Genomic DNA, 18513 nt, shown 5'->3' with positions numbered 1-18513 from the left:
AAAACCCCTGACTTTAGGGAGCTTACAGTCTAGTACAGAAAGCTAGAGGGTTTATAGCAAGAGGAGACCAGCATTGCAGAGGAAAGTAACAGTTGGGCTGGAGGGTCAGGGGGGACACTGAGATGACATTAGGGTAAAAACTTGGAGTGTGGAGAGTGAACTATGAAGTTTAAATAATAAGAACATTTTAAATAAGCTGATTTCTTTCCCCAGGTTAGAGAATCAGTGATAAATCGTTTCTTAATTGCAAAACAGTATTTTCTTCTTGCTGATATGATAGTAGAAGAAGAAGTTCCCAATATCAGGTAAAAATAATCAAAGCCATTATTATCACTTCTTATAAAAATTATTTGTACTCTATTATATGAAAGGTGTCATATAAGATTTTTAAAAATCATTGTATGGTATGCATTTGGGCCAGGAATAATGTGTTAAACCTGGTTAATACCTGATGATGACATTAGTTGAGGAATTTCTATTAGAACAAGTCTTCCTAGGGCCTCTCCCATCACATTCCAATAAAGCCCATCTCACCTCCCCTACTTACAAATCAACTTCATTAGCCTTTGCCATTTTCTCATTCCCATTGAACCAAACGTGACAGCATTTCCCTCCTGCAAGTACTTCTCCTGTCTTCCTAGTCTCCCAGTGCCAGGCATTCCCTTCCTCTCCTGTCACATGGCAGTAGACGTGGCTGAAACCCCGCCCACAAGCTTCTGGGATACACGAGGAAACCTGGTTCCAGCACCACAGCTGGAGCTAGTGCATGTGCTTGGTGAGAGTGTAGAATAGCAGGGAAGATATGATATTCACATAGATATTGGGAATTGACTGTATTTGCTTGATTGACTCATTAGTTTGGATAACTGTCATATGGCTTCAACTACGGGTGTGGATACAGAAAAGATGAAAGATAATTTCCCGTACTGGTGGTCTTGTGCAGGTCACATGACCTTTTCTGTGATTAAGCCTCTTGGTCTCCTAAAAAGGTTTTTTCTATGCATGTACTTTCTCTCCACCATCAAGTTGGGAAGGAGACAAAAAAAAAAAAAAAAATGTGCTATCCATAGCAGCCCCTTTCCACATATAGAAAGGAGGCTACACCCACATAAATCCATGCAAAACCTCTCTCTCTATTCCAGGCCCACAGTCCAGTCACTGAATGTTTTCAAAGTCATGAAAATTACACTTAGAATAGATGATGATTTTTCATATTTTTTTTTCTTTTCCTTTTTTTCTGCTTTACTTTCTGCATTAAGTTCTGAAGGCTCGGGGTATGTTCTTTCTTCTTTTAATTTCAGTTCCTTCTTGGCTTTAAGATGTTTCTGTATTTGATGGTCCTGGCTGACATGGTGCTCCCATGCTGACTGCTATGGAGACATCAAAGTCTCAGGGAGGACTTACCTCCAGGGGAGGGAGGAAGCATTGACAGTGGAAGCGTTGTCATGTTAGGACCTCTAATAAAGTTCTGTCTCTGAGGCCCCCTAGTTTGGGTTAGGTAGGTGTCCTGGCAGAGTGATTAAAAACATGAGCTGTGTAGTCACAGTGACCTGAGTTTGAACCCTGCTCTCCCTCCTACTACTAAGGAACCTTCAGCAAATCGTAACACCTCTCGTAGCCTCTAATTTCTTCATCTGAAATAATGGGGTAAATATCATATGTGTAAACATTAGAAATGTTATATGTAAGGCACCCAGCACTCTTCTCAATACGTAGGAGGTGCTTATAAATGGTAGCTATTCTGTGCAAAACCTTGGAGAACAAACAGGAACAATAGCTTCTGGAATCCTGGAACTTCCTTGGGATTCCTTATAGGAGCTGTCAGCAGTGCCTAGACAGGAGCTGCAGCGACCTCAGCCTCAGCTGGCATGTGCCTCTTGCAAAGAGGGGCTCCAGTCAAGAGGTCACTTAGCCAGCTCTGATTCTCAAAAGGAAGCAGAGAACCATGTGCATTGTAGCCTGTGGCCAGCTCTGCAGAGCTGGCTTTGTTCTTTGTTTCACACAGCCATTAACATCAGCTTCCAGATACAAAGTCACATCTTTGTTTCTGTTTAGTTTCTGGGTCAGAATTTATTTGGTCCATGAACCTTTCTCCTATGATTCACTGACCCTGTTGCTTTCATCTTCCAGGAAGTGTTTCTTGCATATCATCTATGTGAAAGGTAGAGACATGAGAGAAGGAGCCTCTTGCTTCTCCCCTACCCGCTTCCTCCTCCCTATACCTCCTCCTATTCCTCCACCTTAATCACTGGCCTCAACCCAGTAGTTACCATTTTAGGACAGCTACTAAACGCTAGACCAGTGTCAGGGTGCTTTGCACACACTTTCTTCTTCAATCCCTTCAACAACCCAAAGAAGTAAGTATCATTATCCACATTTTACAGATGATGAAACAGAGACTTAAAGAGGTGAAATAATTTGCCCAAGGGCAAAGAGTGGAGCCAGGATTCACACCCAGTTCTAACTCCAGAGAGAAAGAGATAACCCAGCAACTGCCTAAGCAGCCGTACACACCCACTGTCATGTGAAGAGAGCAGGCTAATAGGAGATCAAGGGGTTTGAAAGAGAGGGTAACCCTTCTAGCCGGTGTAGCTGAGTTTCTGGGGGAGGTGAAGACACTGGCCCCAAGGGATGGGTAAAACTGCAACCAACTAGGCAGACAAGGAAGATGCAGGGAGGCATTCCCTCTGCAGAACTGGCCCAAGCAAATGTGAAGGGTAGGAGACCACAGGCATGTTTGAGGAACTGGTGGGTGAGCAAGGTAGAGATTAGGCAGGAAACATAGGGGCCAGAGCATGGCTTTTTTTCCTCAGATAAGCAGCAGCTAGAGTAAGTTTTAACAATCCATGCAGTAGGATCTCTCCCATTTGGGAGAATTTCTATACTATTTCCACCCACCTTCAAAGGACAAAGAGTTTTTCAGGGGTCTGTGCAGGACCGTGGGGCAGAGTTCAGGAAGTTGTCTCACAATTTTGCAGACCTTTCTTTTTCTTAGAGTCCTGATCCTGTTCTGTAATCATTAGCATTTTGGGCCTAAGCCTTTTCAAGCTGGCAGAACAAAAGCGACCACTGCGGCCAAGGAGAAAAGGTCGGAAGAAGGTGACAGCTCAAAACCTGTCTGATGGAGACATAAAGCTGCTGGTGAACATTGTCCGAGCTTATGATATTCCAGTGAGGAAGCCGGCAATGAGGTGAGAGCCCTCCCAAGAGCCCGAGATGCAGTGTGCAGCATCCCAGCCAAGTCAATCACTCCTTTACAGCACACTCACTCTCATTCTTAACATGGTTATTGTTCAGCAGGGGGCTGAGGGTCATTGCAAAGCCAAGGCCCTACTGTTTGCAAGTCATAGAGTTGATTCCATCAATTCAGCCTACGGGGGGATTTATTAGGAACATCTCGAATAACTCAGGACAAGGACAAGAGGTATAGCTGAACTACATGGTAGACTACAGGGATAAGATAGTTCTCCTAAGGCCCCATGGCCTCTCACTTGCCTCACTCTGAGTTTGCTTCATTTTTCTCCATGTGATGGAAGTGGCCCGTGCAGCCAGAGTACCACCAACTAAGAGTCATTTTCTCCAGAGAAATCTGAAGGCGTTAACTTGGTCAGGTGTTGATCCATGGTCTAATCGCCGATAGCCAGAGAGACAGGGTCAGAAGCACCAGCCTCAAAGATAGGAACAGATCTCAGAGAAGTGGGTATGAGCTGGGGAGAGTCACAGAAGGTGTCTGTCCAAGGTTCTGAAACATGTGAACATAAAAATGTGGCTTCCCTTTCATCTGTTCTGAGTAATGTGTTATGACTACTAGAATTCACTACACCAGGGACAACAAGGAGCCTTCAGCCATAGGGAAGATGAGTCTGAGGAAACAGAAGGAAGGACCAAAAATTAAAACTTCCTTTTTTTTGTAGAGACAGGGTCCTCCTATGTTGCCCAGGCTGGTCTGGAACTCCTGGCCTCAAGCGATCCTCCTGCCTCAGCCTCCCAAAGTGCTGAGATTACTGGTGTGAGCCAATGCACCTGGCCTGAAACTTCTTTTTGGTGGTGCCCTTACCAGTGTAATGGGAGAAAGTAGCACTTAACATGCATTCACCATGTTTCAAGCACCATGGTAGGCAGGTTCACATGTAAGATTTCATTTCGAGGCCGGGTGCGGTGGCTCATGCCTGTAATCCCAGCACTTTGGGAGGCCAAGGTGGGCGGATCACAAGATCAGGAGATCGAGACCATCCTGGTGAACACAGTGAAACCCCGTCTCTACTAAAAATACAAAAAAATTAGCCGGGCATGTTGGTGAGCGCTTGTAGTCCCAGCTACTCGGAGGCTGAGGCAGGAGAATGACATGAACCTGCGGGGCAGAGCTTGTGGTGAGCAGAAACTGCGCCACTGCACTCCAGTCTGGGCGACAGAGTGAGACTCCGTCTAAAAAAAAAAAAAACAGATTTCGTTTAACTGTTACTGCTATTACTATCTCCATTTCACAAAAGGGGAAATGGAAGTAAAGAGAGTATAAGTGACTTGGCTAAGGTCATTCAGCCCTACCTGTTTCCTTGGAGGAGCACTGTTCCAGCCCTTGGTGTCTTTTCTCCCTAGGTTCTTACCGTTTAATTTAGTTCTGTCTCTTTCCTTCCTCTCACCCCATTATTTTGCCTTACATTTTTTATTTTGAAACAGGGTCTCACTCTGTTCCCCAGGCTGAGTACAGTGGTGCTATCACAGCTCACTGCAGCCTCGACCTCCTGGGCTCAAGGGATCCTCCTATCTCAGTTTCCCAAGTAGTTGGGACTACAGGTGTGCCACACCATGCCAGGCTAATTTTTTATTTTTTGTAGAGACAGGGTGTCCCAATTTTGCCCAGGCTGGTCTTGGACTCCTGGCCTCAAGTGATCCTCCTGCCTCTACCTCCCAAAGTGCTGGGACTGTAGGCATGAGCCACTGCGCCCGGCCCCTACATATTTGTTTGTGTGTGTGTGTGTGTGTCTTTTTTTTTTTTTAATAAGTCTTTAACCTATTAGAAAGCATCTACCATCATCAACTATTCCTAATGCTTGTTACTTGTAAATGTCCATATAAGCTCTTGAATCTGCTGTGGCATTGCTTTCCTGAGCTCACAGCCTACCCTTTCACCCTGATTGCCTCAAAGCTCAACTGGGGTGAAAAACTATTTTTTAAAGAACATAGAGGTGCTTCTTGTAGTTTTCACCTCCATAGACTATTTTTAAGTGTTAAATCATTTCATTCAACTAAATTAAGGGAGCACAGTTGATCCTACATGCTACACATTCAATGCAGATGCATCGAGACAGCTCAGACATCAACTGTTCCATTACACCTGCCCAAGTCTTCACCCTTTACCTTTGCATTCATCCACATAGGGTTTTTTTTTTTTTTTTTTTTTGCCTCCCTCACTGTTCTCATACAGCCTCTGACCATCCCTCTAGTCTAATACCTATCTCACTTTATTGAGATGATTTGTTCATGTGTCTGCCTTCCAGTCTAGTCTGCACTGAAGTGTTATCTTCTTTATCTTAAAGCCCAAAGTCTAACATGGGGCCTAAAATATAGGTAATAAAAAAATTGGTTTTGGGTTTTTTTTTTATTTTACTTCTTAGAGCCAGGGTCTTGCTATGTCACCCAGGCTGGAGTGCAGTGGTGCAATCATAACTTACTGCAGACTTGGGACTCCTGGGCTCAAGAGATCCTCCTGCCTCAACCTCCCAAGTAGCTAAGACTACAGGTACCCACCACCAAACCCAGCTAATTTATTATTTTTTTAGAGATGGGGTTTCATTCTGTTGATCAGGCTGGTCTTGAACTCCCGGGCTTAAGCGGTTCTCCCACTTTGGCCTCCCAAAGTGCTGGGAATACAGGCATGAACCATTGCATCCAGCCACAAATGTTTGTTTAATAAAGTAACTGATGGTTTTCCAAAGAGAAAAGAGCTTTTCTATGGTAGCTGTTGCGTTAAATGTTCCACTTACATTTGTCTGAAACCTTAGCTGTGAAAGGTGATAGTCTATAGAAAGAGACTATTTGTATTTTGCCCAGTAATGAATGTGAAATACTTGGCAAACCATAAGGTTCAATACAAACATGCAAGTATGTTGTTACGGTGATGGTGGAGGTATCCAGAAGAGGCTCTCTGGATTTGACCTTCATTTGTTCCTTAGAACAGCAGTTGAGAAGGGAGAAGAGGATAAGACTCGCTGATCCTAACTCAAGCTAGGAACCCCTGCACCTCCCTTTCCTGATGAGGCTTGGCAGGCCCCAAGAGATTCCTTGCCTGACACGTGTAGCTTGGGGTTATTGGAGGGTGCAGGTACCAAGAACATACAGTGGGGAGAACCTGGACTGGATGGAGATGGGGCAGGCTGGTCAGGTAACTCAGATCTCCTACCTGTGAGGGATTGAGGCTCTCATCTATGGAGGGAAAGGCAGGTCCCCCCCACTCAGGCGCCCCCTAGAGGGGAGGAGAAAGGAGACATTTTCCTTTGTTCTTAGCACACAGGCCTGGGAATGGAAGTTGGAGAAGGCTCTAGCAATCTCTAGGTGACTTGGTGGGCACCAGAGCATACTAAAGCCTTCTGCAATGACAACAAGCTTAAGGGAGAATGTTTGTCACCACAGCCACCAGGGCCATACATCTTTGGAAAAAAGCATCTTCTCAAGCTGGGCATGGTGGCTCACACCTGTAATATCAGCTAAGACAGGAGGATCACTTGAACGCAGGAGTTCAAGACCACCCTGAGCAACATACTGAGACCTCTGGTCCCTACAAAAAATTTTAAAAATTACCTGGGCATGGTGGAGTGTGTTTGTAGTCCCAGCCACTCAGGAGGCTGAAGTGGGAGAATTGCTTGAGCCTGGGAGGTTGAGGCTGGAGTGAGCCATAATCATGCCACTATACTCCAGCCTGGCCAACAGAGCAAGGCTCTATCTCAAAAAATTTAAAAAATAAAAATAAAAATAAGGCTGGGTGCAGTAACTCATGCCTGTGATTCCAGCACTTTGGGAGGCCAAGGTGGGCAGATTGCTTGAGCTCAGGAGTTTGAGACCAGCCTTAGCAATATGGCAAAACCACATATTTACTAAAAATATAAAAATTAGCTAGGTGTGGTGACTCACACCTGTAGTCCCAGCTACTTGGAAGGCTGAGGTGGGAGGATCACCTGAGCTTGGGAGACAGAGGTTACAGTGAGCTGAGATTGCACTAGCCAAGATCATGCCACTGCACTTCAGCTTGGGTGACAGAGCAAGACCCTGTCTCAATAAATAAATAATCGTCTTCTCAATATATAATTAGACTTCCACCATCATTAATTTACTTCATACATTTTCCCTCCTAGCAAATTCCAGCAGCCGTCAAAGTCTTCAAGGATGTTCAGTGAAAAGCGTGCTGCTTCCCCAAGCACACATAGCCCAACCCACAATGCTGCCTACCCCCTTGGCCAGGTGAGAGATGCTGGACTTCAACTTTCCATCTTGTCCCTTACGTTTTTACAAAATGCCTGTAAACTTCATGGATAGTCTGCTTTCTGCTTCATTTTCTTTGGAAACATACTATTTAGTAAATATACTATATTTTTGCTAAGAATAAAATAATTACTAACCATTGGGAACTCAGAATTTGCTCTTGATTTTAAGGTTTTAGTACGTCCCTTTGTAGAAGTCTCTTTTCAACGAACAGTTTGCCATACAACTACGGCTGAAGGACCAAACCCCAGCTGGAATGAAGAACTAGAACTTCCATTTAGGTAAGCATATTTTCCTCTTTAAAGAACTATAGGACATTTTGAAGAAATGTGAAGAAAGCAGGCTCATGAGAAATAGCTAAGGTGAAGGGTTTTGTAGCTAGTGAGTGGCAACAAGATCCAGGTGTCCTGACACCAAGTCCCAAGCTTTTCCTCTTGTACCACAGCTGACTCCCTTCAAGAATAAAAATGGAAAAATGTTCAACTTTTAAAACCCCAGGTTCATTGTTGGGACATCCTATGCTCCTCCAGGCTCTGACTTCTTAAAGTCCAAAGTTTTTCATTCCCTTGACCCCAATGACCTACACTGCTTTCCTTTCTTCCTCTGTCCCCTCAAGTAAATCTAAAACTCCTTAGTTCCCATAAGTCATACTTTCTTCCTCACCAGAAATAAATAGGCATTTCAGAAGTTTGGTCAAAGGATTTTAGGTATTTAAATGGTTCTTATTATTTCAGTACTTGAAGCAAGCTTGGAGATTATCTAGTCCAACCTCTACCTTTATGGAGAAGAAACTAAAACCCAAAAAGGGAAGGTGACTTACTTAAAGCCACACAGTAAATTAGAGACAGAGCAAGGATTAGAACTACTTAAGTCAGTCCGAGCATGGTGGTTCATGCTTGTAATCCCAGCAGTTTGGGAGGCCAAGGCAGGCAGATCACTTGAGGCCAGGGCACATGCCTGTAAGCCCAGCTACTTGGAGGCTGAGGCAGGAGAATGACTGGAACTCGGGAGGTGGAAGTTGCAGTGAGCCAAGATCATGCCACTGCACTCCAGCCTTAGTGAGAGAGCGAGATTCTGTCTCAAATAAATAAATAAATAAGAACTAGTTAAGTCAGAAGCTGGGCATAACATCTACCACTATTATGCACAGAACAAGCAAAAAGAACAAGAAAACATAAAGGCAAATGTTCAACAAAATACACCTAGTACCCCGGTCACCAGCCCTGCCATGCAGAGGCATGGTTGCTCCAGGCTTAGCTAGACTCAGATTGGGTTATGTTACAGGAGACCTCACCCCTGTATTGCTTTACTTATATACAGAAAAAGTGAGTGTGAGGCAGGGACCATGCAACTAACCAGCCAGTAGGAGGTTTATCACTGGAGAGTGGTCTTGCTGGAGAAGCACCCTTCTGGGGTCCAGTTGCTTAGAAAGTCCATATACTAGCTCCAGTGTCAGCTGGACACCTTGTAGCCTGTCCACTGAGCCAGCTCAGTCCTGGCAAGCTGCCTCCTTGAAAAGCTTACCACAAGGGTGTGGGGGAATATGAGACTCACCAGGACAAGCCAGCAAAGGGTTTGTCTCTGCACTCTCTAATCTAATGCTCTGTCTATTTGAATGTAGGTATTATAGTATCCCTGTACAAGAGAAATCCTAGAAATGAAGGCAATGCTTTTAATTCTAACATCTATGCTCATATTTGGGTATTTTTCAAATGCTGACATTTGAATGCTCATAATTTCTATGTTGCCTATTTTCACAGTCCCTGGTCATGTGCTGTCTTGCAGGGCTCCTAATGGAGATTATAGCACAGCCAGTCTGCAGTCAGTGAAAGACACTGTGTTCATTAACATTTTTGATGAAGTACTGCATGATGTCTTAGAGGTAAGTTCTCAGTTTTAAGAAAGACACTTGTACTCATTTTCGTATCATCTACCCACTACATAAGTTCCAATCACATTGTTACACAAAGGGGTCCCGATCTAGACCCCAAGAGAGGATTCTTGGATCTCACACAAGAAAGAATTCAGAGCAAGTCCACAGTGCAAAGCAAAAGCAAGTTTATTAGGAAAGTAAAGTGGTGAAAGAACAGCTACTCCATAGACAGAATAGGGTGGTCTCGAAAGTAAGAGGAAGAATGCATTCACCCTGGGTGAACCCTTGTTTAGATATAGGATAAAAAAAAGATCACGGGAAGATGTGCTCTGCTACAAGAGTTTGTGATAAAGTATTAATTTTCTAAATTACTGTATTTTGCAAGAATCTATATTATTATATTTAAAGCAAAATTAGGAATGCTTCTGTTCTCAAGATATCAGGATATCAGGACATTCCTAAGTCTGGGCCTGTTTAGTAAATGTTATCAGTCTGTTCCCTTAACTGTAAATATCTAGAGGCCAGGAATGCCTAACTTTCTGCGAAAGCCCAGCAAGTCCCAGCCTCATGTTTCCTAGCCCTTACTCAAGATGGAGTCGCTTTGGTTCAAACACCTCTGATAACATTTTCCATCTTTCTTGTGTTTGAAATATTTGAAACTTGACATGTATAAATGAGGAAAGGGGAGAGGGAAAAGGAGGTAGATTTTTTATTTTCACTTGAGTATCTGCTCTGTGCCAGGAATTGTACTAGGTGCTTTACACACATTGTCTGATTTTATTCTAAATAATCCTATAGATTGTTAAATCTCTAGTTTATTGATGAGAAAACTGAGGTTCAGAGAGGTCAAATGACTTTCCTAGGGCCACAAAGCCATTACGTATCTGTACCAGAATTTGATTAGGTCCGTCTAATGTAAGTTCACATGCTTTCAGCTAAAATCTTGCTGCTTTCCTGCTGCCAGATTAATTAAATGAGTTCCTGGAGTTCTTAAGCCACTATTACTTCCCACCCTTCCTTTAGGATGACCGTGAAAGAGGAAGTGGAATCCATACCCGTATTGAGAGACACTGGCTGGGATGTGTGAAAATTCCATTTAGCACAATATATTTCCAAGCAAGGGTAAGTATCAAAGTCAGAAGTCTACGACAGCACGGAATTTCTCTATACATTTTTCCTATTAAAACATTCTTTGTGGCCTGGCACGGTGGCTCAGGCCTGTAATCCCAGCACTTTGGGAGGCCAAGGAGGGCAGATCACCTGAGGTCAGGAGTTGGAGACGAGCCTGGCCAACATGGTGAAACACCATCTCTACTAAAGATACAAAAAATTAGCTGGGCATGGTGGTGTGCACCTGTAATCCCAGCTACTCGGGAGGCTGAGGCAGAATAGCCTGAACCAGGGAGGCAGAGGTTGCAGAGGGCCGAGATCGCCCCATTGCACTCCAGCCTGGGCAAGAGAACAAGACTCCATGTCGAAAAGAAAAAAAAGAAAAAACTTCCTTTGTGTGGTACATCCTCAACACTGGAAGAATATACATGCAAAGCCCATAGAAGGCTCAAAAGAAACAAACCTCTGAAACCATTGATATTCTGTCACATTTGCATTAAGTATCTATGTTCCTTAGAATTAGTAGTTAAATGTATGACTTTTCAAATCTGAGAATTTTTAAATATTAAATACAAGTAAAGAATAAGGTAGAATAAAGTGGAAACTTGTCAAAACAACAAAGGTGGAATGGATAGATGCCTGAAAGTAACTTGAAGAAAACAATCAGGTCAGTTGAAAGCCCATTCAATCAAGTGCTTTCCATTAATATTTCTACAAGTACTCACTATTTAAAACATGAAAAGTGCAGAGACATGCTTAACAAAGACACCCTTCTGCAGAGTTAATGGTTTTGATTAAGGGGATCCATTAAGTTGACAACTCTTGAACGACTTAGTAGCTCTAATCTAGGACAGTTAAAGATTCTGAAATCGCTTTAACATACCAGTATTAAGTCCATGGCAACAGGAGGCTTTGAATCACTATGATGTCCACACAGGGTAAATGCTGTCTGGACCACAAACTCTCCATTAAGACCAAGACCAATGGCGTGAACCCGGGAGGCGGAGCTTGCAGTGAGCCGAGATCACGCCACTGCACTCCAGCCTGGGCAACAGACCGAGACTCCGTCTAAAAAAAAAAAGACCAAGACCAAAACTCAAGTCTGAGAGGCTTGAATTGGTTTGTATTCCAAGGATCAATTGGAAATGCAATCTTCCCTAATCAAAAGGGACTGGCTACAGGTTATGCAGTGACATGTTTGTCAAAAGAATTTACACTTCCCTCTCTGAATAGATTTTAAACAGAAAAAAGAAAAATTCAAAAGCACATTATTTTGCAAATCACACTGCCTGTGATAGTTGTTTGGCATTGCTAAATTTCACATTTGGGAAGGTATTCAAAAAGAATTACTCTAAACTCCTTGACAAGTGAATTTGCTTCACTATATTCTGGTAATATCTTGCTCTGTGTAGGTGTCTCTGAAACTCACTACCTTCTGAGGCAGTTTGCTCTCTTCCCAATAGCTCTGTCATAAAGGTTTTCCTTGAACTATGCCATAATCTATATACTTCCCTGTAATTCCTGTTCTTAGGTCCTGGCTCAGTTCTCTGGAGCCACACATAACAAGTAGAAACCTGATTCAACAATAATAATATTAATAACAATATTTATTGGGTGCATATTATATGTTATTGCTAGGTAGTTTATACATCACCTCAATTAAACCTCACATTTTATAAATGAAGGAACAGAAGCCTACAGAGGTTAAGGAACTTGCTCAAATCACAAAGTTTACAATAGAGGTGAGATTCAACTTGTACTGGCTTTCTATATACTATCATTGCTTATCCCTGGGAAATAAGGTTGGTAAAAGCAGAGAAAACTATTGAACTTTTTGATTTCTATGTTTCAGTACATTTTGGAGAATGACTTTATTACTTCTGTCATTTAAAAAGTTTGACTCCAAAGCGCGTGTTCTTAAGTGTACCTACATTTGGTAATGTCTAAAGACATTTTTGGCTGTCACAACTAGTAAGAGTTGGTACTGCTACTGGCATCTAGTGTGCAGAGGCTAGGGATGCTGCTGAATATCCTACAATGCACAGGACAGCCCTCCATAGCAAGCAATGATCTGGCCAAATATCTGCAGTGCCTGTATTAGGGTTCTCTAAAGGAACAGGACTAATAGGATAGATATATATATATATATGAAAGGGAGTTTATTAGGAGAATTGACTCACACAATCACAAGGTGAAGTCCCACAATAGGCCATCTGCAAGCTGAGGAGCAAGGAAGCCGGTCCAAGTCCCAAAACCTCAAAAGTAGGGAAGCTGACAGTGCAGCCTTCAGTCTGTAGCTGAAGGCCCTAGAACCCCTGGCAAACTACTGGTGTAAGTCCAAGAGTCCAAAAACTGAAGAACGTGGAGTCTGTTTGAGGGCAGGAAGCATCCAGCATGGGAGAAAGATGAAGGGGGGAAGGCTCAGCCAGTCTAGTCCTTCCACGTTCTTCTGCCTACTCTTCTCCTACCCATGCTGGCAGCTGATTAGATGGTGCTGATTGAGGGTGGGTCTGCCTCTCCCAGTCCACTGACTCAAATGTTAATCTCCCTTGGCAGCACACCCAGGAACAATACTTTATATCCTTCAGTCCAATCATGTTGACACTTAACCACCACAGTGCCCAAGCTGAGAAACCTTGTCTTAAATCCTTATACTTCAAATCTTCAAAAATGGCACACATTCCCTCCTGTGTAATCTATTTTACAGAATAAACAAGCTCGGTTATTGCAGCTGTACTTTCCATGCCATAGTTTTTTGTTTTTGTTTTTGAGACAGAGTCTGGTTCTGTCGTCCAGGCTGGAGTGCAGTGGTGCCATCTCGGCTCACAGCAACCTCTGCCTACCAGGTTCAAGTGATTGTTCTGCCTCAGCCTCCCACGTAGCTGGGACCACAGGCGTGTGCCACCACACCTGGCTAATTTTTGTATTTTTGGTCAAGATGGAGTTTCACCGTGTTGGCCAGGCTTGTCTCAAACTTGTGACCTCAAGTACTCTACCTGCCTCGGCCTCCCAAAGTGCTGGGATATCCAGTGTGAGCCACTGTGCCTGGCCTGCCATAGTTTTTATACTCTTGTTTTCCTGTATCCTTAGATAACATTTGATCTCAGCTTTGGAAAATAATTAAAATTCTGAAAAATGGAGATGGGAAGCTGAGCATTCTACAAATGGGGAATGGCCAGTAGCCAATATTTATTGATTGCTTACCGTATGCTGGTAAGCCGTTTTTCTTAGTGTTTTATATCTATTCACTCACTACTCATAACAACCCCACAAAGTAGATACCATTATTGTCTCTTTTTACTAATGAGGAAGCCTCAGATTCCTCATTTGTAAACCAAGTTTTGAACCCAAAACTGCATTTTAAACCAAGATTTGAACTGAAGCAAATTATATATTCAGTACACCCTCTGCTAAACAATGAAAAGAAGGCAATGACGTACAGAGCCCTTTCTGGCCAGTGCTTAGAGAGATGAGGTCAGAAATATGGGAGTGGCTTTGAATGCCAGTCTGAGCAGTTTTGATTCAGTTTATTAGACAATGAGGAGCTGATGCTTGCCTCTGAACTTCTGTTGGAAAGAGCATCAGGATGTTTACCAAGTCATATTTTCTTCACAGATTGATGGAACATTTAAAATAGATATTCCCCCAGTTCTTCTGGGCTACAGTAAGGAGCGAAATATGATTCTCGAGCGGGGTTTTGATTCTGTCCGAAGCTTAAGTGAAGGCTCCTACATTACCCTCTTTATTACCATTGAGCCCCAGCTGGTTCCCGGAGAGTCCATTCGAGAAAAGGTAACTGCTTATAATTTGGAAACCCATGTCTATCTTGATAAAATGCAAGAAGTGCTTGCTAGGCTATGCTTTTATGAACTTTGACTGTAGTCCACAAAGGTTTCCTTACTTCAATCTCCATTTATTATTCTTTCAGTTTAGACAGAATGGTGGTAAGAAAATAGATGTGTGGGTTTGTACTTTCACTGAACCAGTAATTGGGTCAATCAGCAGTATGTTTATATTTGTCTTGCTTTGCCTAAAACTTAAGACTTTTAGGCAAAGCAAGACAAATATAAACATGCTCTACTTCTAGAAGACTGTTCTCAATGTGAAGAAAATAAAATATCACAAACTAGAAAATCAGATTGCTCTTTTATTTGACAAGTATTGGCAAGAATACATTTCCATGTCTAATCTTACATCCTTGGCTATGGTATGCATTGAATCAATTCACAGGATCACAAGACTAGATGACCTTCATGAGTCACCTCAATTCATTTCATGAAACAAATAAACATATGTACAAGTATGCTTTTTAAACAGCTCTAGAAAACAGTTTCCAGAACTTTCACTGGTTAGCAACTGTCCCCGAACCTTCATTAAACCCATTTATGCCTAGTCTTCCATTATTGGAACGCTAAGCATGTGGGAATTATTTATAGCCTACTTCTCAAGGTCATTGCCAAGGTCTGACTGCAAAAATTCAAAAAATTGCAACTTCAGGCATAAATGTGTTAAGAAATAAATGTCTTCTTCTAACATACCTGTACAGCATTTATACATACTACCCTCATTGGATTTGGGAGAATATATTGATGGTGACCTCTTATTCATATGTAAACAAATACAGTAATAACATCTACAACAACCACCATAATGTACTGAATCCTTACTCTGTCCTCAGCACTACGTCAAACCTTGGATACATGTTCTCACCTGAATACGCATAGGTGTCTTGGACAAGGGGTTTCCAACTTATAGAAGAGGAAAATAAGGTTCGATTTATGCAGGGTGACATAGGCAGAGGTAACACAAGTCTGTCTGACTCTAAACTGTATATATTCAGCATATATTTACTGCACATCTTCTATGTGACAGACATTTCTTAGGCACTGGGGGTACAGTAGGCTAGAAAAGGAGATAAAAATTTCTTCAAGCTTACATTCACATGTAAGCGTAAGTTGTTAACTACTAACCTATAGTGTACAGATCATTGTGCTTACTCTAGTCTATCCATTATAATTAAGATTTAGACAGAGATGGAAAAAAATAAACATACTCCTTTTTTTCCAGTATTACAATTTGGTTCCCAGAGAAAAATATTATCACTATCTCCCATCTGCAATGCACTGAAATTTAAATTAATTGTATATTTTGTCAGTAAAACAGTGCTTCTCTAGATATATGCATTTCAAAATATTTTAGAAAGGGAAAATATATTCTGAATGTTTGTCTTCATGTATAATATAAATTCAAATGAACACCAACAAACATGTTTACACACAAAAATACTTCTAGACAAAAGATGATTTTGCTATTTCATATATATTCAGTATATATAACTGAAGAACAGGCAGTCAGCTAGGACCCCACCTTGGGGGTGTGTTTCTAAAACATATGAAAGCAGTCTATCCTGGCAGAAAGGATGAAAGCCCAAGATTCCTCCACACTAGGCATCCCTCATGGGCCCTGACTTCTTACTGCAGGACTTTTAAGAGGCCTTCAGGGCTCTGAACCACAGTCCTCAAGTCCTGCAACCTTCCTTCCCTAAAGCTGTTAAATGGCAGTCAGATTCTGCCTCTGCACTGTTAGACCTCTAAAATGAGGGTTTAGAAAACCCCTATGGAAGGCAGATTTTTTGTGGCTGTTTGATAAGGAAGGCATGTTGATTGACAAAACCCTTACGTCCAAAACACGCAGTGGCAGAAAACACCACTCAGTGTTTCACTTGCAGACAATTCAGGAAAGAGAAGTTCTCATCCTAAAATTATAGGGTCCACAATCTGGAATTGTTTTACCACTTACAGCAATACTTCCCGGATTAGCAGATCAGAGTCTCTCCTCTACCACCATGCTATATGGAACCATTCCACAGGATATTTTAAACATATATACTAATGGAAAATTTTTAAAGATGGGTAGAAACTCCTGAAACTCTGTCTTTGTTTTGTTGTTCTTTTTATTATTATACTTTAAGTTCTAGGGTACATGTGCACAACATGCAGGTTTGTTACATATGTATACATGTGCCATGTTGGTGTGCTGCATCCATTAACTCGTCATTTACATTAGGTATATCTCCTAATGCTATCCCTCCCCACTCCCCTCCCCACAATAGGCCCCGGTATGTGATGTTCCCCTTCCAGTGTCTAAGTGATCTCATTGTTCAATTCCCACCTATGAGTGAGAACATGCAGTGTTTGGATTTTTCTGTTCTTGCGATAGTTTGCTGAGAATGATGGTTTCCAGCTGCATCCATATNATACTAATGGAAAATTTTTAAAGATGGGTAGAAACTCCTGAAACTCTGTCTTTGTTTTGTTGTTCTTTTTATTATTATACTTTAAGTTCTAGGGTACATGTGCACAACATGCAGGTTTGTTACATATGTATACATGTGCCATGTTGGTGTGCTGCATCCATTAACTCGTCATTTACATTAGGTATATCTCCTAATGCTATCCCTCCCCACTCCCCCTCCCCACAATAGGCCCCGGTATGTGATGTTCCCCTTCCAGTGTCTAAGTGATCTCATTGTTCAATTCCCACCTATGAGTGAGAACATGCAGTGTTTGGATTTTTCTGTTCTTGCGATAGTTTGCTGAGAATGATGGTTTCCAGCTGCATCCATATCCCTACAAAGGACATAAACTCATCCTTTTTTATGGCTGCATAGTATTCCATGGTGTATATGTGCCACATTTTCTTAATCCGGTCTGTCACTGATGGATATTTGGTTTGATTCCAAGTCTTTGCTATTGTGAATAGTGCTGCAATAAACATATGTGTGCATGTGTCTTTATAGCAGCATGATTTATAATCCTTTGGGTATATACCCAGTAATGGGATGGCTGGATCAAATGGTGTTTCTGGTTCTAGATCCTTGAGGAATCGCCACACTGTTTTCCACAATGGTTGAACTAGTTTCCGTCCCACCAACAGTGTAAAAGTGTTCCTATTTCTCCACATCCTCTCCAGCACCTGTTGTTTCCTGACTTTTTAATGATTGTCATTCTAACTGGTGTGAGATAGTATCTCATTGTGGAAACTCCTGAAACTCTTATTTTAATATCACTTACATGATCTTGGTTAAAAATACGTTTTTTAAAAAAGATTATTTCTGTTAATAAAGCCTGCCTCTTGTTTCTTTTTCTTTCTTTCTTTCTTGCCTCTGATAGATGAGTAACATGCTTAAGAAGGTACTATTTTGTTTTACTGTTTATTGGTCAATAGTTATTAGGCTTTAATTAGCTGCTTCTGTCCACTGCCACCTGAAGGACAGGTGTTATGTCCTCATGTATCTGTAATGCCTGGGCATTGAATTACAGATGTCTCCAGCTCCATGAGGAATGTCCTGCCTTGTCTTTTGGCCCATTTCATTTTACGAGGAAGATTGTTAGTTAGCTTTGAATCTAAGAAGTCATCAGTTTGAATGTCACCTGCATAATGGGAGCTAGCTCCACTCTTTGCAAATCTATAAAATCCACAAGTTGCTTCTTACAGTATATCTCTGGAATTTATTTCTGGTGGGTTGGGGCTGTCTCAGTACAGCTTTTCTTTTTTGTTCTTGTTTTTTGTTTTTGAGAGAGGGTCTTGCTCTGTCACCCAGCTGGAGTGCAGTGGCACAATCACGGCTTGCTGCAGCCTCAACCTCTTCAGCCCAAGCGATGCTCCTACCTCAGCCTCGCAAGTACTGGGACCACAGGCATGTGCCACCAGGCACAGCTAATTTTATTTATTTATTTATTTATTTGTAGAGTTGAGGTCTCATTTTGTTGCCCAGGCTGCTCTCAAACTCTTGGGCTCAAGTGATCCTCCAGCGTCAGCCTCCCAAAGTGCTGAGATTACAGGTGTGAGCCACTGCGCCTGGCCAGTGTAGCTTTTCAAAGGCAACATAAACCCATTCAGTTTTTTATACATGTTTACATTAGAGGTCAAAGAATTGAACCAGTCAAGAACCTTTCAAACTTTCTGTTGAATCAAACTGAATAGTCAGCTCCACCTTAATTTTTTCATCATAAATGACCCAAATTCTTTCAGTATTTAACTTGTTCTTGGCA

The 18513-nt window shown here is 42.1% G+C and overlaps 1 protein-coding gene across 2 annotated transcripts in view; it reads left to right on the top strand.

The window, feature by feature from the left end:
* Positions 1 to 18513, top strand: part of CC2D2A (coiled-coil and C2 domain containing 2A) — a 135384-nt gene that overhangs the window by 92761 nt on the left and 24110 nt on the right. For both annotated transcript variants that reach the window (XM_017875353.1, XM_017875352.1), the window contains 7 exons: positions 214 to 305; positions 3024 to 3191; positions 7350 to 7455; positions 7648 to 7757; positions 9262 to 9358; positions 10373 to 10471; positions 14075 to 14251. In XM_017875353.1, the coding sequence (XP_017730842.1) occupies positions 214 to 305; positions 3024 to 3191; positions 7350 to 7455; positions 7648 to 7757; positions 9262 to 9358; positions 10373 to 10471; positions 14075 to 14251 (849 nt within the window). The remainder of the gene's footprint in view (positions 1 to 213; positions 306 to 3023; positions 3192 to 7349; positions 7456 to 7647; positions 7758 to 9261; positions 9359 to 10372; positions 10472 to 14074; positions 14252 to 18513) is intronic.

The sequence above is a fragment of the Rhinopithecus bieti genome, unplaced genomic scaffold (genome assembly GCF_001698545.2).
Source record: "Rhinopithecus bieti isolate Rb0 unplaced genomic scaffold, ASM169854v2 scaffold_9237, whole genome shotgun sequence".
Classification (NCBI taxonomy): Eukaryota; Metazoa; Chordata; class Mammalia; order Primates; family Cercopithecidae; genus Rhinopithecus; species Rhinopithecus bieti.
This window is presented reverse-complemented; position numbering and strand designations above follow the sequence as displayed.